At 45.0% G+C, this 24,779-nt stretch overlaps 1 protein-coding gene across 1 annotated transcript in view; it reads right to left on the reverse strand.

The window, feature by feature from the left end:
* Positions 1-24,779, reverse strand: part of GRIK2 (glutamate ionotropic receptor kainate type subunit 2) — a 1,206,237-nt gene that overhangs the window by 776,498 nt on the left and 404,960 nt on the right. Inside the window, exon 2 of the mRNA XM_033936333.1 lies at positions 24,021-24,188. Coding sequence (XP_033792224.1) covers positions 24,021-24,188 — 168 coding nt within the window. The remainder of the gene's footprint in view (positions 1-24,020; positions 24,189-24,779) is intronic.

Consider the following 24,779-nt stretch of genomic DNA (forward strand, 5'->3'; position numbering starts at 1 on the left):
TATGCCCTCTCATTCCAGAGCTTCCTTTCAAATAAAAGAGAGTCGGCTCATACGCATTTACATCACGTAGGTATTTAAATGTCTCTATCATATCTCCCCTCTCCCGTCTTTCCTCTAAAGTATACATATTGAGATCTTTAAGTCTGTCCCCGTAAGCCTTACGACGAAGACCACGTACTATTTCAGTAGCCTTTCTCTGGACTGATTCCATCCTGTTTATATCTTTCTGAGAGTGCGGTCTCCAGAATTGTACACAATATTCAAAATGAGGTCTCACCAGAGTCTTATACAGGGGCATCAATACCTCCTTTTTCCTAATGGCCATACCTCTTCTTATCCACCCTAGCATCCTTCTAGCTTTTGCCATCATCTTTTCAACCTGTTTGGCCACCTTAAGATCATCACATACAATCCCACCCAATTCTAAACTAAACTAAACTAAACCTTGGGTTTATATACCACACCATCTCCACGAATGCGGAGCTCGGCACGGTTTACAGGAAGAAAGATGAGAGAGGAACTACAGTGGAGAGATTAAAGAGTTAGGTGTAAAGGGGGAAGGTGAGAGGCCTAAGAGGGGGGAAGTGTTACAGTTTTGAGAATAGCCAGGTTTTTAGGTGTTTGCGAAAACTGTACCGGTCCCTCGGGTTTAAGCAGCCCAAATGCATGACCTTGCATTTCTTAGCATTAAATTTTAGCTGCCAAATTTCAGACCATTCTTCAAGCTTCGCCAAGTCTTTCTTCGTGTTATTCACACCATCTGGGGTGTCTACTCTATTGCAAATTTTGGTATCATCCGCAAAGTCTGACAGCCCTTCAGCAATATTGCTTAAAAAAATGTTAAAAAGAAAAGGTCCAAGAACAGAACCTTGAGGCAGCCCACTGGTAACATTCCTTTCCTCAAAGTTTCAAGTTTCAAGTTTATTAGGTTTTTATATACCGCCTATCAAGGTTATCTAAGCAGTTCTACAATCAGGTACTCAAGCATTTTCCCTCTCTGTCCCGGTGGGCTCACCATCTATCTAACGTACCTGGGGCTATGGAGGAGTAAGTGACTTGCCCAGGGTCACAAGGAGCAGCGGCGGGGTTTGAACCCACAACCCCAGGGTGCTGAGGCCGTAGCTCCATCCACTGTGCCACACACTCCTCCATTGACCACTCTCCATTGACCACTACCCTCTGTCGACTTCCACTTAACCAATTCCTGACCCAGCCCGTCATTTTGGGGCTCATCCCAAGAGCACTCACTTTATTTATTAGACTTCTGTGTGGTACGCTGTCAAAGGATTGGCTAAAATCTAAATACAGCACATCTAGTGCACTCCCTCTACCCAATTCCCAAGTCACCCAGTCAAAGAAATTGATCCAGGAAAAGATGTGATAATAGCAGAAAGCAAGTATTCACCAGAATTGGTTATAAAAGGACCCACTGACCCTGCTATAAATTTTGCATTCTCCCAAAGTCTTCTATGAACAATAGTCAACTGGTACACATCGTGAAAAGAAGGACATTTTATAAACTAGTCTATTCAGGTCCATCTTATAACAGGGTGCCTATGTCATTGTATAAAACAGGCTCCCAATCCAGCTCCAATGATAACAAATGCCAAGGAATACATTTATACCTGCTCTGAGATGGATGGAAATCTGGGTAGCCATTCCACCTTTCTAGTCCTATATTTTGCAAAATAAGTATATATATATATATCACAATTCTACTCCTACTCCACCCAAATTATATCCCTGGGAACGATAAGGGTAAGGTGTTGGATCAGTGGTAAAAAAGGGAGGGAAGGGAAGAAAAGAGAAGCGAGACATGCTGCAAAGTTTATTTAAAAAAAATACTGTTCTGGATGTGTGCTAGCCTAATAATAAATCTTCTATCAGTCTTTTCCAGTATGGCAACTCTTATATTCTTATGTGAGCCAAGTGTAGGACAATGAAACCATTGTGACATCACTGATGAGGTTGGCTCTTAGGCATTGGTGGAATGAGGCATTATGATGTCATAATACCAGCTCTGGAACGTTGCTACTCTTTGGGTTTCTGCCAGGTACTTGCCTAACCTAAATTAAATCAAATAGCTTAAATGTCATGGTAATTGACCACGCCGTTGAAGTTCATTGAATAGTCCAAAACAAAACTACTCTGGCTTGGCCCAAAATTAGATCAGTTACCCACGCTCATTCCACTACCTTCTGGTCCCACATTGCAGAACGAAGTCTTAAGCAAAGTTTTGGGCATCATTATTGACTCTACACTTTCCTTTAATGTAAACCGTGTCAAGCTCTATCTTTATGGAGATGATGCAGTATACAAACTTAAGGTTTAGTTTAGTTAGGTGTTAGGTTAGGTAGAATTCTGTATGGCATTTAAGTGGAGGCACTTTCTGATGTCTAACGATGCCTACCTGAAAAGTAGGCATGGTCAAGGGCGGAAAATAGGCGTGGTTGAGTTAGACATCGCTAGGCGTCTGAGATAGGCACCAGTAAATTAGGCCAGGGAAAACCTAGTCTAATGTAGCGGTGCCTACCTTTAGTATGTCTAATGAAGCCTAAGTCTGCTTAGGCGGCACTAGGTGTGATTCTAGAAATGGCGCCTAGTGGTTGATTGACAACCACACTGAGCAGCATCTACAAGGAAGGCGCTGCTAGGCCTTAAGTGCCAATGGCTGAATATCAGACCCAAAATGTAGGGTTACCAGATTTGTTTGTGCAAAAAAGAGGGCATGTGGCCCCGTCCCATTCTGCCTTCAGTCTCGCTCCGTTCCATCCCCAGCCCCTCCCCATTCCACCACCAGCCCTTCCCCATCTCTTCTTATAAGAACATACGAGTCCATCAAGCCCAATAGCCTGTTCTCACGGTGGCCAATCCAGGTCCCTAGTACCTGGCCAAAACCCAAGGAGTAGCAACATTCCATATAGAATCTCAAAGAATAGCAAGATTCCGGAATCCCAGAGAGTAGCAAGATTCTAGAATCTCAAAGAGTAGCAACATTCCATTCTACCGATCCAGGGCCAACAGTGGCTTCCCCCATGTCTTTCTCAATAACAGACTATGAACTTTTCCTCCAGGAACTTGTCCAAACCTTTCTTAAAACCAGCTGGGCCGTGTCTGGAGGGCCTCCAAGCATGTGCAGATGTGACTCAATGATGTCACACAAATGCGCGAATGCATGTGACTTCATCATAACTGGATATGCTTGATGGCTCTCCAGATGGGGCCCTGAATTTGGAGTCTTCCAAAACCCAAACTGTGGGGTTTTAGGAATCCATGCAGGCACCTGGACAGTCCTCTAAAAAGAGGACTTGGCTGGGTTTTCACAGATCTCTGCTAACCCTACTAAAATGTGTTTTTCATTGTTTTAATTATTTTATACCTGGCATCGCTCAGAGAATTAGCGTGTTTCAAATATACTTGGAACAGATTATGTATTTTGAAATAGGAGTTTTGAAGAAGTTACCAGACGTCTGGATTTACTGAAAGGCCACTGCTAGCCCTTCACTGTTATTACGGGAATGACCAAGACAAAGACATGCAATGTATTTCCAAATCAGACAATACACTTTTCCCTCCGTATTCGCGGTTTCAGCATTCACGGTTTCGATTAATTATTTGCGGTTTTTAGCCTGCTCGCTCCTCCCCAAAAATTACGTCAGCTTCCATAGAGAAATCGCTGATTCCAAGCGTTTACAGAGAAAATCGCTGATTCCCGGCACTTTCTTCACCGTGTTTTGCCTCTCCTTCAGGAACAGGCCAGTCTCCTACCATGTTATTCATGGTTTCACCCTATTCACGATAGTTTTTAATAGAAAACAGCGAATTAACATATGAAAAAGTTATTTGCGGTTTTTCTGTATTTGCGGTTCTGTTAATCCCCTATCGCAGCGAATACGGAGGGAGAAGTGTACTTTATTTGTAAGCAGAGTCTATAAAATGTAACAGCAGAAGCATACCAGTAACAAGCTGTATTATCAGAATGGAAATGCAATGGTCAGGTCCTTTGTCCGGATGCACCCTGGCAGTTTGCCGACACTTGCTGACCCGACGGTTGTTGAAGCTTATTTCGCTGACACACAAGTCACCTGGTCTCTTCTACTACACGTTTCGTGCTCTTTCTTAAGAAATGAAACTTTATTTGACCACAAGTTCATCCTCAGGGTAGTCACAGCAGAAATGCTCCTCAGAAAGTGTCCTTTAACTTGCATTTGTGGATAGTGACAGCACTTCATGAGGTTCACTGGCCTGGCACCCCTAGTCATTACTCAGACGTGTCCTCTTTTTAGCGGGCGGACGGCTTTTCAAAACCCAGCGCTTGGTCTGGGTTTTGAAAAGCTGCTTTTTTGGGGACCACATCATGAGGGCATACGCGCATGCACGAATGTAATGTGGTGACACGTAGGCATGCATGGTTTCCTCGCATTGCATTAACGCATGCATGGATGCCCTCCTGACTGACAAGAAGAGGTTTATGGGCGGAGATGGGGCTGGGGTGTTACCCGCGTGTAATGGGATGGGCTGGGTGGACCTGGGAGCGGGGCTAGGGGTCCGAACTTTATATAACTAAAATCTGGTAACCCTATCTATAGGACACAGCCACATCCTTTTAAGGATACTCCCTTATAGAGTCAGAACAACATCCATACTCCCACAAAAGAGGGAAGTGACACATGAGGGGTGGAGCCAGGAGATCAGAAGTAGAGAATGACACGGTGACAAAATTCATCACCGTCCCCGTCCCCGCGGATAACCGCGGGAAATAATCCCATGTCATTTTCTAGTGTCTATTTCGTCCTCTGTACTTCTACACCAGCATTCTTCAAAGCAAAGCTTGCGGGTCAGTGGTTTGTGGCCATTCATACTCTGATTCTTATGTGAGCCAAGGATAATGAAGCCATTGTGACATCACTGATGTGATTGGCTCTTAGGCACTGGTGGAATGAGGCATTATGACATCACAATATCTGCTCTGGATACCAGAGACTGTCATTCTGTAGTGTCTGTTTCAACCTCAGTCCTTCTACACCAGCATTCTTCAAAGCAAAGCTTGCGGGTCAGTGGTTGTGGCCATTCACACTCTGATTCTTCCCTCTCTCCTTAAAGAACGACATGAAGATGGTTTCCCGCGGGGACGGGGATGGTGATGAATTTTGTCACTGTGTCATTCTCTAGGGAGCTAGGAAGTATAAAAGCTTAGGGCGTAGTTAGGTTGAGGAGCTCCAGAGCTATGAACTACAACTGCTATACACTTCTCCCTCCGTATTCATGGGGGATACGTTCCAGCTATAGCCGCGAATATGGAAAAAACGCAAATATGAATTGTATTGGTTAATCATGTTTTTTTGTAAAATAAAATAGCAGTTTTGTTAATAAAACCGTGAATAAATATGTGAAATTCATATTTGCGGTTTATAGAAGGGACTACAATATAACTAAATACTATGTTAGTGGAATAACGATACAGTACAGCGATTGAGAATTCTTTGGGCAGGCCAGCAGTGATTCAGAATTCAGAATTTTTTTGGCAGGCAAGCAGCAATACAGAAAGCTTTAAGCAGGCAAGCGACTTTCTCTATGCATGCTGGGAAGCAGCGTTTCACTCTATGGATGCTGGGAAGCAGCGTTTCACTCTATGGATGCTGGGAAGCAGCGTTTTTTTCCCCTGTGCACGATGTGAACCAGCGATTTTCAGGGTTAAAGTTTTTGAACTTCGATTTTGTAGGAGAAATCATGGAAGCTGAGTGAATATTGTTAAAAGTTTAACTTTTTTTTACATTACAGCAAAAGGAAAGGAACATTAATCATGATGTAATTTTGGGGGGGCGGAGTCACCCGACGAAAAAAATCGCGATTATGTGAAACCGCGAGTGCAGAAACTGCGAATATGAGGGAGAAGTGTAATCAGGTATGCCAAGCTGGACTTGGAACCTTGCAAATTTGGTATCTTTGAACTGGGCCAGTCTCGCTGAACTGCTACGATTGTACTGGTAACTCTGGGGAAGTAGGCTAGAGCCCAATGGTGCAATTTGCATGCTGTGGTCCTACAGGAGCAGGCCACAGGACATTCGTGTATGAGAGGACGGATTTTTGGTCTTTCCTTTCCCGCCTGTGACCTGAACAGGAAACCAACCTGATTTTGTTTCCCTTAACTTGCCGTGCAGCTCCGATGTATCCTCAGGAGCATTTGCCTCTTTGTTTTGATAAATGTATAAAATTATGGCATGCTGGCGGCACAAGGGACTGAAATATTGGGAAGTGTGACTGCCCATTTCATGCCTGAAAGTTTATATTTTGAGGATTGTAGAACTGTAGCTGTGCAATGTATCTTTGAAGACAGAAGTGGTTCTGTAGCCCCAGAGAAAGAAGAATATGTTCCCTCTTTATAAAAAAAAAAAAATATATATATATATATATATATATATCTCGTATAGAACAAAGAGAAAACAGGAAATTGCAGGCCAATAGTGGTGGGTAAATTAATGAAGACTTCTTTAAAGGAAAGGAAAATGGAGTATTTTGAACCTAGCGGGATCCAGGATTTGAGGCAGCATGGTTTTACCAAAGAGACTTTGTGTTAGACAAATCTGATCAATTTTTTTGATTAGGCAACCAGGGAATTAGATCAATGGTACGACCTAGATGTAGTGAATTTGGCTTTCCGCACAGCATTTCATTCAGTCCTCGGCAAGAGGTTTGCAAATAAACTGAGCAATTAGGGCTGAGCTCTGTGAATGATGAAGCTGTTACATGGTAACATAGTACATGACGGCAGATGAAAGACCTGAACGGTCCATCCAGTCTGCCCATAAAAAAGATACGTGATTAGATTAACTTGGCTTTTCTGTGATATTTCTGGGCCTTAGACTGTAAAGTCTGTTGAAGAAACTGAGCAACTAACACAGGATAAAGAGAAGCTTCTTATAAATAGACTGACACCCATGGGGTTTGGTAGATGCCGGATAAATGTAGTTTCTGGTTGCTTGAGAATTACTATTTAAAAAAAAAAATAGTTTTGTCTCCCTTCCCTCCCTCCTTTCTGGTCTGGGACACTTCCTCTCCTCCCACCCCCCACTTATGGGTCCAGCATCCATCCATCTCCCCTCCCCTGCCCTACACCCTGCAGGTCCAGCATAATGTCCCTTCCTCCACCCCCCCCCCCCACACACACACGTTTGGCCCACTTCCCCTCCCCATATCTGCCCTTCCCTCCCTCCATGTGGGTAAAGCCGTTATCTCTTACCTACGACTCTCCCGAAGCAGCAGCGGCAGGCGGCCAGCAGAGACAGCGCTGTAAACAGACTCCTTGTGACCAGCCCCGGCAGGGCTTTTCCTCTACTGCATCAGAAGTGAGGCGGCAGAGGAAAGTTCCTGCCGGGGCTGGCCGCTAGTACCATGTTTACAGCGCTGCCTCTGATGACCGGCTGCTGCTTCAGTGGGGGCCAGGATGGGGGGGGTGGGGGGGGTTGTCTGGTCAGTCCTGGCTGAAACTGCACACAATTAAATCTTATTTTGACCCTATGACATTCAGGACTTTGGTTCAATCATTAGTATTTAGTACTTTAGATTATTGCAATTTGGTTCATTTTGCCGGGCAATGTACAAATCTAGTTAGATTACACAAAATTTAGAATACGGCAGTCTGTTTGATTTTTTTGATTTTTTAAAATTCTTTATTGATTTTCAAATTTTGACAGTGCAATACAAATATATTAAACATGAGCATTATACATAACGCACTTAAAATACACAAAATTAATACATTACCAATCAAGTTTATTCATGTTTCAAGTTACCATGTTTTTTGATTAAACGCTTATCCAAAGGTACTAAGCGTTGTACAAAGATTAAAAAATAACAAGGACATTAACATTTTAAGAGATTAAACGTACATGATTCACTATGAGACATACTTGGGTAACTACTTTATTAAGCCACAAGAAACAGTAGGAAAAAGGGGGAGAACTACAATTTTGAAAAAAAAATACTTAGAAGGTAAATACATCATAATCCTCTTCTCCCTCCCTTCCTCACATAACTATTACACTGCACATGCATATATTATTACAATATTATAGATAAATACATTTAGCAAACCCCAATACCGTCCCCTCCCCCCACCCCGCCCCCCCCTGGATGTGTAAGAAATCTGTAAAAAGGGAGATACCTGACATTCATTCCAATTCAACATATGCAGTCAATGGGCTCCACACCTTATTGAATGCCATACTAGACCCCAAACACTCCGCATTCATTCTCTCATATTTATACATGGATCAAATATTTGCCCACCAAAATGTGTAATTCAGTCTGTCGTAACTCTTCCAGTTACGTGTAATCATCTGGATGGCTATTCCAGTCATAATCAAAAAGAGCCGGCCTTTATATCTATCTAAAGAAGGCTTAATATGCAATGTTGTACCACAAATTATGGCTTCGTAGGTTAACGGGATTGATGACTCAAGAATAATAGTCCGTTTGATTTTTGACTTGAAGAAGTCTGAGCATGTCACTCCATATTATAGAGAGCTTCACTGGCTTCCATTTGAGGCCTGAGTATTGTTTAAATTGGGGACCCTTTCTTCCAAAGTTTTATATGGGCAGGCACCTGAGTAGTCATTGGATCAATTCACTTTCTTTAAAGTAGATTGTCCATTACGAGTTACTTCTTTATTCATGTTTCCCTCTGTTCGAAGTTGCATTTATGAGTTGTTACAACGATTGTTTGCCTAACAGGCAGCCAGTTGGGATAAGGAGCTAAGTACCGTATTTTCACATAGATAACGCGCACCCGTGTAAAACGCGCACACGGGTATAGCGTGCAAAAAACACATATTTATGTACATAAATTTTTATATACCGCGCACACCCGTATACCGCGCATGCTGCCCGACTCTCCTTTCGCCCGCCCCGACTCTCCTCTGGAGACCCTGACTCTGTTTTCGCCCGCCCCGACTCTCCTTTCCTCCTTGAAGTCCTGTCCCTACCCTGAAAGCCTGATGCCCCCCCGACGTCCGATTCACCCCCCTGCAGGACCGCTCGCACCCCCACCCCGAAGGACCGCTCGCACGCACCCACACCCCCACCCTGAAGGACCGCTCGCACCCCCACCCCGAAGGAGCGCTCGCACTCCCACCCCGAAGGACCGCTCGCACCCCCACCCCGAAGGACCGCTCGCACCCCCACAGCCTCCCCCCCTCCCCCATGGAGAAGCTGTCTACCTTGTTTCCGGATGCCAGCGAGCCCAGCTGTTTCCTCTGCCGGCGGTCCCGCCCCTTCTCTGAGCCCTACTGTGCTGCTTTTTCTTCCGGCGGTCCCGCCCTTTCTCTGACATCACAGCACAGCACAGGGCTCTGAGAAGGGGCAGGACCGCCAGCAGAGGAAGCAGCTGGGCTGGCATCCGGAAACAAGGTAGACAGCTTCTCCATGGGGGAGGGGGGAGGCTGTGGGGGTGCGAGTGGTCCTTCGGGTGGGGGTGCGAGCGCTCCTTCCGGGTGATGAATCGGGCATCGGGGGGGGAAACTATGTAAAAAAAATTTTGTACTACGCACTCACACGTATAATGCACAAGGGTATGCGCGGTTTGTAAAAACCACGTATAACGCGCGCGTTATATGCGAGAAAATACGGTATTTTGTTTGCGCTGTCGTGTTCGTATATACATTTTAGAAAATTATTAAAATCAACTGAATGGGATGAACACAGAGGATTTAGAATCAGAAAATAATATTAAATACTGAACTAAGGCCAGTACTAGGCAGACTTGCACGGTCTGTGTCTGTATATGGCCGTTTGGTGGAGGATGGGCTGGGGAGGGCTTCAATGGCTGGGAGGGTGTAGATGGGCTGGAGTAAGTCTTAACAGAGATTTTGGCAGTTGGAACCCAAGCACAGTACCGGGTAAAGCTTTGGATTCTTGCCCAGAAATAGCTAAGAAGAAAAACTTAAAAAAAAAATTTATATTGAATCAGGTTGGGCAGACTGGATGGACCATTCGGGTCTTTATCTGCCGTCATCTACTGTGTATGAGGTTCTTAGGAAATTAATAGCAAGAATGGTTATTTTATAGGACACTGGGCTTTTACAGTCTCTTGGCTATGTAAACCGCATCGACTTGAGAGGTTTTACAGTCTAGAAATGAAATGTAATGTAATATAGTGGGAACTGCCTGGGAAACTGTGGACAGTTCGTAGGCATTATTATACTGATGAATTAGTATGTACGCGTGTGAAATTATTTACTTTGTACACGCACCTAGAAATGTGAAGGCACACTTTATTGAGCAGTGTGGTAGGATACACACTAAAACTTATAGGGCTCCTTTTACAAAGGCACGCTAGGGCCTTAAGGCGCGGTATAGCTTGCGCTAAATTGCCACATGCGCTGACCGCTACCGCCTCCTTTAGCGCGCGCTAATCCGGTGCGTGCGTTAAAAACGCTAGCACACCTTTGTAAAAGGATGCCCATAGATCTCCAATGGTCACTGGTTTCGTGCCAATCTTAGGGGTTTTTTTGTTGTTTTTTAAAAAATTCTTTATTGATTTTCCAAACTTCAACAGTGCAATACACAAATATATAACATATAATAAGTCAATAAAAGCACATTCAACTTACAAATATGCATAACCAACCATTTTCTCCCCACCTACCCAACCAATGATTATTCAATAAAACACAGAACCATAGATTTTCCCACTAACCTTAATCTATTCAAATTAATAATATCCTCCCATCCTCCCACTATCCCAAGTGTAAATGCTCAATCCTAGTTTGATAGATCCTAAATAGACTATATTAGATCACATTCTAATTTAAATTACAATGCAGAAAGGTGGTTTTTTAAAAAAAAACTAGACACACTTGTCCCATGTGGTTTGAATGCTGCAATTGAGACGATGACCCTACAGTGATGGATAGTTGAAATTAATGAGAATGTGACATTTTCTTTCAATGCTGTAGATATGAGAGCTTTTTACTGCTGCCGCATTGGACGTTTTGACGCATATATAGAATTTCCCACTTCCTGATGCAGACCTGTGAAACATGATCATCTCAAACAGGGTATTCTAAGAGAGAAGTTTGTTCGGATAGATAAAATTATCTTTTGAAAATTCAGAGAAGAGCGACTAAAATGGTTAAGGGGCTGGGGGAGTTGCCGTACAGCGAGAGATTAGAGAAACTGGGCCTCTTCTCCCTTGAAAAGAGGAGACTGAGAGGGGACATGATCGAAACATTCAAGATAATGAAGGGAATAGGCTTAGTAGATAAAGACAGGTTGTTCACCCTCTCCAAGGTAGAGAGAACGAGAGGGCACTCTCTAAAGTTAAAAGGGGATAGATTCCATATGTAAGGAAGTTCTTCTTCACCCAGAGAGTGGTGGAAAACTGGAACGCTCTTTCGGAGGCTGTTATAGGGGAAAACACCCTCCAGGGATTCAAATGGGGAAAACACCCTCCAGGGATTCAAGACAAAGTTAGACAAGTTCCTGCTGAACCAGAACATACGCAGGTAGGGCTACTCTCAGTTAGGGCATTAGTCTTTGACCTAAGGGCCACCGCGGGAGCAGACTACTGAGCACGATGGTCCACCGGTCTGACCCAGCAGCGACAATTCTTATGTTGCCTCATGTTAAGAAGTCACTGAACGGTTCCGTTTCTCATTTAAATTATGATAGATTGATGACGATGAGGGTGTGCCTAGAGCAGTGTATCTCAAATTGTGTGCCACGGCACAGCGGTGTGTCCTAAGAGATTGCAGAATTTTACTTGATTTTAAAAAATTTCCTTCATAAGTATACGCTAGAATAGATGACATGCTGCTCACACAAGAGTCTGTCAATGTTATGAGCGTCTGTGTGCGTAAGGATACAACCGCCCAGACAAGCATCATTCTTTGACGTGATTGGTCCCTTGAAAACTAACGGCAAGTAATTTTATTCTCTATGGACCAGTTATCCTAACTTGTACAACAAAGCAATTATGACTTTTGGATCCTCTTTGCGAACTTGGATTTTCAGCTCTGACAGAAATTAAAGTTTAAAAAAAAAAAAAAAAAAAAAGAGAACAACTGCAGACGGTGGATGATGAAAGGTGTGTTTGCTTGTCAACTATGAGCCATGTTTTCAATTAATTTGCACTCGAAAACAAGCACATCCATCGCATTGATTAGCAATTCTATCTATCTACTTTGCTTTCACCGTTGTTACAATTACCCATACATCGCTTAAAGAACTTTACATAAATAACTCTCAAATTTAATTTGTTGTTGCTTTTGCAATGCTATCATTTCAGTTATAATGTGCTGCGAAAAACATTTGCTCCAAAAAAAAGTTTGAGAGACACTGGCCTAGAGGCTTACCTTTGATGTGTCAAGTTTCACCTCGCCACGGCACTTTGAGGTCCATCTTTCACAATTGTTTAAATTGTTTTTGTGCACTGAATGTGCTCATCTAACTTTATTATATGGACATAAATGCTGGTTAGATGCTTTGAGAGTAACATACACTTCTCCCTCCGTATTCGCTGTGGTAGGGGATTAACAGAACCGCAAATACTGAAAAACCGCCAATAACTTTTTGATATGTTATTTGCTGTTTTCTATTAAAAACTATCGCGAATATGGTGAAACCGTGAATAACATGGTGGTAGACCTGGCCTGTTCCTGAAGGAAAGGTAATACATGGTGAACAAAGTGCTGGTAATTGGCGATTTCTCTGTAAACGCTTGGAATCAGCTATTTCTCTATGCAAGCTGATGTAATTTGGGTGGAGGAGCCAGCAAGCTAGAAACCGTGAATGCTGAAATTGTGAATATGGAGGGAGAAGTGTAGTAGAATGACAGCAGATAGAGACCTGAAAGGTCCATCCAGTCTGTTCTATGTCAGGAAAAAAACCCAGAGCTCAAGAAGCCACCAGTCCATCTGTCTCTCCAAAAATTGAATAGAAGAACCAGAAAAACTGGCTTGGACCTTGGGTTCCCCTGCTGGTTCCCCCTTTTCAGAAATACCCTAATACACAGTTCTTTAACTGCTGGTCCACGGACCGGTTTCGGTCCGCAGGAAATTTTTGCTGGTCTGCGCAGGGCCGGCGAGATTGACTCATTTCAATTTCCTGCCGGTCCGCGCAGGGCCGGCAAGATCAACAGCTGAAGTCCGCGCTGGGCCAGAGAGATCTTGGGGAGCCTCCGACAGTGGCTTTCTCCCCTCTCTGCAGCTCTCCTTTACTTCCCAGCGCAGCGATTCACAAAGGCAGCCTTGGGGCTTTTGCTGAGTCGCGGTTGCCTCTGATGATGCAACTTCCTCTTTCCTCAGAGGCAGTGTGACCCAACAAAGGACCCGAGGCTGCCTTCCTGAATCGCTGCGCTGGGAAATAAAGAGAGCTGCTGGGAGGGGAGAAAGCCACTATTGGAGTCTGGGAAGCTGCTGGGCAACGGAAAAAAAGGGACAGCTGCTACTGGAGAGGGAGAAGGAGAGATACTGCTGGGAGGGGAGGAGGGAAAGGAGTCTGGGAAGCTGCTGGGCAAGGGAAAAAAGGGACAGCTGCTACTGGACCTGGAGGGAAGCTACTGGGCAAGGGAAAAAAAGGGACAGCTGCTACTGGAGAGGGAGAAGGAGAGATGCTGCTGGGAGGGGAGGAGGGAAAGGAGTCTGAGAAGCTGCTGGGCAAGGGAAATAAAAGGGACAGCTGCTATTGGACCTGGAGGTAAGGAGAAGGAGAGATGCTGCTGTGAGGGGAGGAGGGAAAGGAGTCTGGGTTTGGAGCTTTGGGGGGGGGGGGCAGCAAGAGAGATTGGGCATCAGTCCTGCTGATTTGGGGGGAACGTGTTGGGAAGGCCTCTACCGCATCCAGAAATTGAGTAAATGCTCACATAAAATGGGGGCAGACACTCCCCAACTGGTATCAGTAGACACCACTATTACTACTTAAAGGACCACAGTGGTATACCAAGGTTGGGGTGGGGGGTTCGAACCGCCCCGGGAGCCAGCTCTAGGGGGGGTGCACAGCCGGCTGAGTCCAGAACTTCCCACGCTGCTCTAAATGGGACCTGCACCTCAGCATGACTGCCGTACTTATTTTGGAGCAGAGTCAGCAGCCACGCTGAAGTGCAGGAAGGTCCCGCAATGACTGCGTCTGCTGTCTCTGCTCCAGAAGACGTAAGTGATGTCAGAGGGGGTGGACCGGCAGCCGCAGTCATCGTGGGACCTTGCCATAATTCCCTGTGTCTGCCGGCCCACCCCCTCCAATGCCACATATTCCAGAGCAGAGGCAGCAGAAGCAGTCATCGCAGGACCTTGCTGGTTTGGAGGGAGAGAGTAGCATAGAAGGGTGGTGGAGGGAGAGAAAGGGGGTAGATGCTGATGGAACTGATGTTCAGGGAAAGAGGAGAGAGACATAAGGGGGATGGATACTGGACGGAATTGGGTTGGAGGAAAAGAAAGGGGGCAGATGCTGATGGAAGTGGGGAAAAGGGAAAGGAGAGAGTGAAATACCAGAGTTATGGGGGTGTGGAGAGGGAAGGGAAAGAGAGGAGAGAGATGCCAGACCATTGGAGGAGGGAAGGGAAGAAGATGGATACCAGACCAATGGGGGTGAAGGGAGAGATGGAAGGGGGGAGGCATAAAGTTTCTGGAAGGGGAATAGAAGGAGAGAAGATGCCATATAGAAGGGGCAGAGAGTGTAGACAGTGGATGAAAGGAAGAGAGTGACAAGAAGATGAAGAAATTATATTGATTTATTTTTTTGCTTTAGGGGAGATGTATCGCTGTTTCTGTGGTGTTGCATTGTATGCAGAGTCCAGCTTCTTGGTGGTTCGATTTAACCTTTGTCTACATATTTCTATTTTATCCCCCCTTTTACAAAACTGTAGAGCGTTTTTTAGCGCTGGCCATGGTGGTAACATCTCTGATGCTCAGAATCCTATGAGCGTCAGAGCTGTTACCACCGTGGCTAAAATCCACACTACAGTTTTGTAAAAGGGGGGAGGGGTTAGTTTGTGATGACATATTCCATACTAGGCGAAGGTGTTTTCTGTGTTCTAAAAGACATGGTTTTCTGTTAGGATTGACTGTGTAGGATTGATCTGTTCTAGTCTGGCTTCTTTAGTTTTACACTGCAGTATGTAAGATGCTGCCTTTTCCTAGGTATTCATGTGTGACGTGTGGATTGTTACTAAAAATCATGGTTTTCATACAGATGGGGGGGGGGGGGGTTGTCAAAAAATGATAGGCCCCGGGTGTCACATATGCTTTGTACGCCACTGAAGGACCATTTCCTTTAAGGGCCTTGAAGATCAGACAAACAGTTTTAAATTTCACCCTATATTGTACTGGTAGCCAATGAAGTATCACTTGTCTTGCCCCCCCTATTGGCACTCCAAATATTTTTGTCTAGAGATGCCACTGCAAATACATGATCTCTATGTGCTCTCTGCTGGAAACACTTTCAGGACACCTGTATACCTTCCAGAGCTAACTGTCCCCAAATTCAGCCCATTCTGTTCTCCGAGTCACCTCTGTTTAGTGGTGGGAATTTTTCCTTTGGAAGCCCTTCTGTGTCTATTCTCGCACTCAGGCAGGATGTAGCTGAAGGCTGAATCCCAGAGGAGCCTCTGTCTGCAAAGAAAGCTAATACCTTTCCTTCCTGTTGAACTTCTCTGGCAGCGCAGCTCCCGTGCGACGGAAATCTTCCTTCTGGCTTTAATACTGGGGAGTCAAGGGTTACTGCTGTGGACGGCCTGAGCCCAGAATCCGCGTACTTCCAGCCTCCGCCATGGCTTTCTCTCAACTCGCTCTCTCTAGCTGCATCAAAGGCACCCCCAAAAGACCTAACAGCACAGGAAGGGACAGAGCGAATTCAGAACCTTCCTGCAAGTTCCCCTGGCGTAGCTAAAAGGCATCAAGTCCAGTTTGAGCAAGCGGCTGCCTGCAGGCTTTGCTTCGAGTCCCCACAGCAAGAAGCACTGCTTCTGTTTCTGCAGTTTTTTTCCCTCTCCAATCAGGGAAAGAAAAATGATCTTACCTACAAGTGCATTCATTCTACAGCTCTTCGTTTATCTCTCTCTACACCCCCAACTCAGGGGCTCCACTCATCAGTTAAGTCCCTCTTATCTCTGACTCTGCCAACTACAGACTCTGTTATTTTCTGTATTTTTCCCTTTTTTTAATGTCTTGTATACCACTTGTAAGCCTGAAAGATACTGAAGCAGTGTAAATTCAATTTGTTCCACTTTGCTGCAAAGTACACCTGGAATAAGCTTCCTGAATCACTGTATCAGGCCTCTCTTGCCCTACTCGGCCTAAAAGCCCACCTTTCTTACAGTACTTTTAAATATTAATCCCTTAGTACAATGTTCATACCCACGTGGGGGTTTTTTTTTTCCAACTATTTCCATAATGCAAATGAAAATCTCAATTTTTCTTGTCCTGTTTATTTGTCTGTTTTGACCTAAACTGTAACAAATGGGAGGCGAGGATCTACGATTCTGGAACAGCCGCGAAAACGGCAGAGAGTAGAAGTAAAACAAAGTCTTTCTTGAACAAATGCAAATAAAACTAGCCTGACGTGGCCATGTTTTGCCTTATAGTCTGCGTCAGGGACATAAAGGGGCATACAGTAAAGCCTTGGATTGCAAGTAACTTAGTATATAATAATTATTATTATTTTATTTTTCTATACCGCCATACCACATAGTTCTAGGCGGTTCACATATAGAGAAAAAAATATACAATCAATAAGTAAAATACAATTCACTCAAAAATTCATTAAAATCAAACTAAAATAAACAATTTTGCCATACAAGTGAGAGATTAGAGAAACTGGGCCTCGTCTCCCTTGAAAAGCGCTGTACATTTTGACATTTAATACATGGTCCCTGCTCAGAAGAGCTTACAATCTAACTTGGACAGACAGACATGACATATAGGGGTGGGGATGCAGAATTTGAGGTGAGAGGAGTTAGGAGTCAAAAGCACTCTCGAAGAGGTGGGCTGACATTTATAGATGGTCCCTGCTCAGAAGAGCTTACAATCTAACTTGGACAAACAGACATGACATATAGGGGTGGGGATGCAGAACCCGAGGTGAGAGGAGTTAGGAGTCGAAAGCACTCTCGACGAGGTGGGCTGACATTTATAGATGGTCCCTACTCAGAAGAGCTTACAATCTAACTTGGACAGACAGACATGACATAGAGGGTAGGAGATGCAGAGCCCAAGGTGAGCGCAGTTAGGAGTCGAAAGCGCTCTCGAAGAGGTGGGCTGACATTTAGAGACGGTCCCTGCTCTGAAGAGCTTACAATCTAACTTGGACAGACAGACATGACATATAGCGGTGGGGATGCAGAACCCGAGGTGAGAGGAGTTAGGAGTCGAAAGCACTGTCGAAGAGGTGGGCTTTTAACTGGGCCTTGAACCCTGCCAGAGACGGAGCCCGCCGTAGGGATTTGGGCAGTTTGTGCCAAGCATACAACGCAGCAAGGCAGAAGGGACGGAGTCTGGAGTTGGCTCCTAAATTGTGAAAGACACACTGATGAACCAAACACACATTAATGAGTACACATACTTAGCATTTCAAGCTATCACTTCGGGAAGATTCGAGGGACTCTAAGTTGCCCAGTCCTTCTCCACAGACTCAGCTGCAGGGCTGATAACCATCGGTTTTCTGAGCTCGGAATCCGATCATCCTATTATTTCTAGATTACTTTCTTGATATATTTTTTTTTTGCTTTCTATATTCCTTATGACATGTATTGCTGCTAAAAGGCTTTTCATTGATTGTTATTCATTTATGCGAAAATTCACAAAAAAAAAGAATACAGTAGGAGCGATGATTATAAATAGCAACTATCTCACTAGATCTGTTGTGTGACTGTACATGTCATTGTTCCTACATGAACCGCGTCTGTATCTTAAGGGCTCCTTTTACTAAGCTGCGTTAGCGGTTTTAGCACGCGCTGCATTGCCGTGCGCGCTAGACGCTAACGCCAGCATTGAGCTGGTGTTAGTTCTTGGCGCGTAGCACGGGGTTAGCGCGCGCTAAAAACGCTTGCGCACCTTAGAAAAAGGGGCCCTAAGTCTCTATGTATACGTCTATACTGTAAACGCTGTGCCCTGTGTCCACCAAGTCTGTACTTTTAGTCTGAACGTTACACCTATACAGTGTTCCCCCGGTCATTCACGGTCGACGGTTCGCAGTCCCGGTCATTCGTGGTATTTTCCGACCGCGAACCGCCGACAAGGAGAGGGCAGGAGAGAGCAGCCAGAGCGTTGCGAGTGCAGGAAATCACTCGCGGTAGGCTCCGACCGCCTCTTCCTGCACTAAGTCAGGCCTTATCCAATCAGGAGCTGCTTTGACACGCAGGAACTTGTCTAACATTGTCTTGAATCCCTGGAGGGTGTTTTCCCCAATAACAGCCTCCGTAAGAGCGTACCAGTTTTCTACCACTCTCCGGGTGAAGAAGAACTTCCTTACGTTTGTACGGAATCTATCCCCTTGTAAATTTAGAGAGTGCCCTCTCGTTCTCTCTACCTTGGAGAGGGTGAACAATCTGTCTTTATCTACTAAGTCTATTCCCTTCATTATCTTGAACATTTCAATCATGTTCCCTCTCAGTCTCCTCTTTTCAAGGGAGAAGAGGCCCAGTTTCTCAAATCTCTCGCTGTACAGCAACTCCTCCAGCCCCTTAACCATTTTAGTCGCTCTTCTCTGGACCCTTTCCAGTAGTACTGTGTCCTTCTTCAAGTACAGCGACCAGTGCTGGACGCAGTATTCCAGGTGGGGTCACACCATGGTCTGGTACAGCGGCATGATAACCTTCTCCGATCTGTTCATGATCCCCTTCTTAATCATTCCAAGCATTCTGTTTGCCCTTTTCGCTGCCGCCATGCATTGCGCAGACGGCTTCATCGACTTGTCGACCAGTACTCCCAAGTCTCTTTCCTAGGGGGTCTCTCCAAGTGTTGAACCAGACATCCTGTATTAGTGTACCTGATTTTTGTTACCGACAAGCATCACCTTACACTAATCCAAGTTAAACTTCATTTGCTATGTCGCAGCCCATTCCTCGAGCATGTTTATGTCCTTTGCAGGTCATCGCAATCCTCCTGTGTCTTCACTACTTTGAATAACTTCATATCATCTGCAATTTTAATCACTTTGCTCGTCGTTCCAATTTCCAGGTCGTTTATAATTATGTTGAAGAGCACGGACCCAAACACCAAACCCTGCTGCACTCCACTGATGATGCTTTTCCAGTCCGAGTATTGTCCATTTACCCCCACTCTCTGTTTTCTATCCACCAACCAGTGTTTGATCCATGTGAGTATTTCACCCTCAATCCCATGGCTCGTAATTTTTCGAAGTAGTCATTCATGCGGGAGGGACCTTGTCAAACGCCTTCTGAAAATCCAGATATACAATGTCGACCGGGTCACCTTTGTTTATCTGCCTGTTAACTCCCTCAAAGAAGTGCAGCAAGTTCATCAAGCAAGACCTTCCTTTGCTGAAGCCATGCTGGCTGGGCTTCATCAGATTGTGTCCATCAAGGTGGTCAACGATGCAGTCCTTTATCAGGGCCTCTACCATCTGATAGCAGATAAGACCTGAATGGTCCATCCAGTCTGCCCAACCATACATGCTCCATAAATTAATTATTTAATTTAAATGGTCCTTTTTCTTAGATATTTCTGGGCCAGAAACCCAGAGCCCTGCCTGATAGTGTGCTTAGGTTCTATCTACTAGAGTCTCTGTCAAAGCTCACTCCAGCCCATCTTAACCAGCCTAGCCAACGAAGCCCTCCCCAGCCCATCCTCAACTGAATGTCCATATACGGGACACAGGCCGTGCAAGCCTGCCCAATACTGGCCTTAGTTTCTTGTATACCCATTATTTTCTGATTAGAGATCCTCTGTGTTCATCTCACGCTTGTTTGAACTCTGTCACTGTTTTTCTTCTCCACCACCTCCCTCAGGAGTGCATTCCACGCATCAACCACCCTCTCCGTAAAGAAGAATTTCCTAACATTGCTCTTGAATCTACCACCCCTCAACCTCAAATTATGTCCTCTGGTTTTACCATCTTTCTTTCTCTGGAAACGATTTTGTTCTACGTTAATACCTTTTCTAGTATTTGAACATCTGAATCATATATCCCCTGTCCCTCCTTTCCTGTAGGGCAGGGGTGTCAAATGTTGGTCCTCGAGGTCCACAATCCAGTTGGGTTTTCAGGATTTCATCGATGAATATGCATGAGCTCTATTAGCATACCATGAAAGCAGTGCATGCAAATAGATCTCATGCATATTCATTGGGGAAATCCTGAAAACCCGACTGGATTGCGGCCTTCGAGGACCGACATTTGACACCCCTGCTCTAGGGTATACATATTCAGGGCTTCCATTCTCTCCTCATACGTCATACATTTAACTGTTATTTCCTGCGCACACTGCAAATTCACTGAGGTCTGCGAGGACCCAAATCCATTTAATTTATTTGCACTGAACTCCAAGGAGTAGATATTCAAAGCGATTAAACTGGTCAGAAATAACTCTTGGCCAGCTTTCTGCTGATATTCAGTGGCACCTAAAAAGTTAAGGCCTGATTCTATAAATGGCACTTAAGTTATATGCACTGAGGAATTTCAATTGTAAGTTAGGCACCGTTTATAGCGCTTAAGTGGACCTACACACTGGTAGGTGTCCCAACCTTAGAGGCACCCTATTTATGCCAGGATTTTCTTGACCTTAATACCAGCACCTAAGTTAGGCGCATATCAGCGCCTAAGTACAAAAGAAGCACCTACATCAAAAAATACACCATGACCCGCTCCTAATTAAGCCTACGTTTTGGTAGACGCCTTGATCTTGGCTCCTACCTGGACCTGGTGGGCACCTACATCCAATTGGGTTAAATTTAAGATGATTATGAGGTGCTAATTGCTTGATATCGATGCCAATTAAGCTTTTTAAATAATTAGTCCCCCCTTTTTTGAAGCCGCGTTAGGGTTTTTTATTATTGACCATGGCGGTCATAGCCTTCTACTTGTATATAGCTTGCATTATTGTCTTTCTTCAAAATAAATAATGACTAGAAAACAGTATATGTTTAATTTTTACTTATCATTTAATGCAGTGTCTCTAGCTTGCCCCGACGGGACCCGTTTCGCCCATAAGGGCTTTTTCAAGGGTTCTTCGAGGAGCTCTTTTCTCAGCGTCCTCACAATTCTGGAGCTAGGCCAGTTCTGCAGAAAAAGCCCTTATGGGTGAAACGGGTCCCGCCGGGGCAAGCTAGAGACACTGCATTAAATGATAAGTACAAAATGAAACATATACTGTTTTCTAGTCGTTATTTATTTTGAAGAAATACAATAATACAAGCTATATACAAGTAGAAGGCTATAATATAAATCCAGAAAAAGAACAATCATACAGATGGATATATTGATGGCTCATATGCCACATTGTAATTGAACCCTAACCAGTGAGGTTCATACCCCTTCAACAAAGCCACAGTAGCAATGCTGATGCGGTAAGTGCGGCAAAGTCCATTCAATTCCTACTGGCTTTGGTGCATTAACGGTGACAACATGGCTACCGCAGTTTTGCAGAAGGGGCCCTTCATGCGGTGTTGCTTATGAGTTGAAGTGCCGAATGCTGCTCTGAATCACATCAGTCCGAAAATTCATTGCTGGTGCCCGGACATAGCCCAAGCATTAAATATCTGAGAATAACACCAGCAGCCGCTTGAAAAATGTTCACCACCGCTGGCTAAATATTGACCCCCGAAGTGTTTTTTGGTGCAATCTTAAGCGAGCGGCCTGTGAGGAAAACAGGCTGCTATCTGTTTTGTGTTAAAAAGCATTTTCGGTCACTTTAAACTATGCTCTAGCTGTGTTTGTGGAGGTCCCTTAGTCTACACCAGACATGGGCAAACTATGGCCTGCGGGCCATATCCGGCCCGTTTAGCTTTTTAATCCAGCCCGCCAAGTCGGTACTGGATCATGAGCACCCCTCGTGCTGAGAACAAGGGGACCCGCCTCAGAGAGGAAAGGCGCCGGAAGCGGTGCATGGCTGGGCTGAGATGTACAGTGACATTTTTGACCTGAGCAGAGGAAGAGTAGGAACGTGCGGCGGGAGCGCAGGCAGCATCTTCTGAGAGGATCTCCTCGGCTCCAGTGCTAATTGCAGTGATTTATGTCCCTTCTGAGTCCCTTTCAGCGTCTTCCTGGAAACGAAAATGCAAGCCGCACCAGCCCCGGTAGCCTTTCCGTTGCATCCAAAGCCGGGGAGGAAGGGAAGGCACTTCTGATCTCTGCAACCCGAGTAAAAAAACGAATATCTACTCCTTGGAGTTCAGTGCAAATAAATTAAATGGATTTGGGTCCTCGCAGACCTCAGTGAATTCGCAGTGTGCGCAGGAAATAACAGTTAAATGTATGACGTATGAGGAGAGAGTGGAAGCCCTGAATATGTATACCCTAGAGCAGGGGTGTCAAATGTCGGTCCTCGAGGAGGAGTGGCCGGGTCGGGAGGGAAGTTTGCAAAAAGTTCACAAGTGGGTGTGGAAATAGAAAGGGGATCGAGATCTGGGCCGGAAAGTCCAGCGCTGCCTGAGCAGAAGGGGAAACCCCTCATTTCCATCAGCTTGCTGATCGGGCTGTCCACACTTCCAATTTTTGATTGGAAAGAAAGGGACCACCACCCAAGGAATGGCCGACGTTTTGATCGAAAGGGCTTTTACCTGGAGGCTATAATCCTCCTTAATCCTTAAAGGCCGTTCTTTGGCATTATCCCAAATTTGCGGGCTGAACTCTAGGGACTGCCAGAAAGAGAAAAAAAGGAAAAGGAACAACCTCCAGGGACTCCTGACTGCATCCCGCGCAAATGAAAGGTCCAGACTTGCAGTACCCGTCCCTCTCTCCACAGAGGATGAGGAAAAAAGGAAGGAAACAGCTGGCAGGGAGATTAGAGATGGGGAAGGAGTCAGGGTGGAATGGAAAGATCAGATGAGGGAAAGGGGAGAGACGGAAGAATGAGAAAGTAGAGAGAGATTGATCCTGGAAAGGAGGGTCAGCAGAGAAATGAGAGAGGGACAAAGATGCTAGATTTGGTGTAGGAGAGATAAAAATGAAGAGAGCAGCGGAACTGGAATAAATCATGTAAAAAGTAGAGAAGGGGGTGCAGGCTGGATGGAAAGGGGAGGGGGCATAAAAAGAAGGCAGGAGAGAGCAGACAGTGGATGGAAGGGGCAAATGCTGGATTGAAGAGACAGAGAGGCAGACGCTGGAAGGAAGAGAGCGAAAAGAAGATGAAAGCAGAAACCAGAGACAAGTCTGCCCTTTGGGGGGAGGGGTTATTTCTGCCTTAGCCCTTTCTCTTACCATCATCATTCTGTAGTGCATCAGACCTTCCCCCCCTGGTTGCCTGACACCCCCCCCCCTTTGGTTGCCCAGCCCTTCTGGCAAATTTAAGAACCCATTCTGGCCCACGAGTCAAAAAGGTTTCCCACCCCTGGTCTATACCTACTCACACTACCCCAGGCTACTTAAGTCCTGCAATAAATTTCCAAAACAAGCACTTTGTTACCTTGCATTTTTTTTAAACCTAAAAATAAAGTTTAAGATACAAAGTCCGCCCCACCCCCACCCCGCCCCTTACCAAGCCACAGTAGAGGCTTTTACTATGGCCCGAAGCGCTAAATGGTCTGATTCGTATGAGCGTCGGAGCTTTTAGCGCCCTGGACTGCGGTAGAAACCTCTCCCGCAGCTTAGTAAAATAGGGCCAAAATGATGCATCTGCAGATCCAAGATTCCTTTAAAATAATGCACAAAACATAACTTCAAGCGAGCCAAAAAAACCCAAAAAACCAGAATCTAAAAGAAAGAAAGAAAGAACAATCTTTTGAACTCTACTGGTGTCTGAACCTCAAATTCCTTTTCCTGCTGCTTTGACAGGCAGTGTCTTTTGACTGAAAAATTAAGTGAATTTCAGCTGCTGTCTTGTACCGAGGATGATTATGCAAATAGACCCTTACCTTTTCGAGAGGCTTCAAAGCTGTCGTAGAGATTTATCCTTTGGGTATCATACGTCAACGTCGTGTTTGGCAGCAGGGTTCGGTTTCTGTTGATGGTGTTCACTGCAAATCTGAAAGCTAGCTCTTCCGCTCCAAATGGTCCAGACTCCACGTATTCAAAAATACCCCCTGGGACAGGAAAAAAAGAAGAGGGTCCCCTATTAATGAAAATATTATTTCAAGCACTAAGGTTCCCCTTTTACTAGGCCGCACCGCCGAGTACCCCGCGGCAAATGCTCAGACACTCATTGAATTGCTATAGGCATCGGAGCATTTACCGCACTGGCTCTTGCTGTCAGGCTTAGTAAAAAGGGATAACGATGTATTTGTGACCCAGCACTTTCAGCAGTTAAGTTTCCCTTCTCTACCCTCACTCTCCATGAACTGGTCCATGTGCTTTTACCGGGGAGCGTGTAGTGCAGTGGTTAGAGCTACAGCCTCAGCACCCTGAGGTTTGGGGCTCAAATCCCTCACTGCTCCTTGTGACCCTGGATAAGTCACTTAATCCCCACATTGTCCCAGGTACACTTGATAGAGTTTGAGCCCACCGGGACAGATAGGGAAATATGATAAAGTGCCTGAATGTAAACCACTTAGGATATAAGTGGTATATTAATAAATTAATTAAAATTTCAGTCTTTGGTGCAGCGTGATTGTTCACAAGCTTAGAAGATGAAAAATGGTATCCACTCTATATGAACTGAAAGTAAAAAATCAAAT

This window comes from Geotrypetes seraphini, chromosome 3 (genome assembly GCF_902459505.1).
Source record: "Geotrypetes seraphini chromosome 3, aGeoSer1.1, whole genome shotgun sequence".
Lineage (NCBI taxonomy): Eukaryota > Metazoa > Chordata > Amphibia > Gymnophiona > Dermophiidae > Geotrypetes > Geotrypetes seraphini.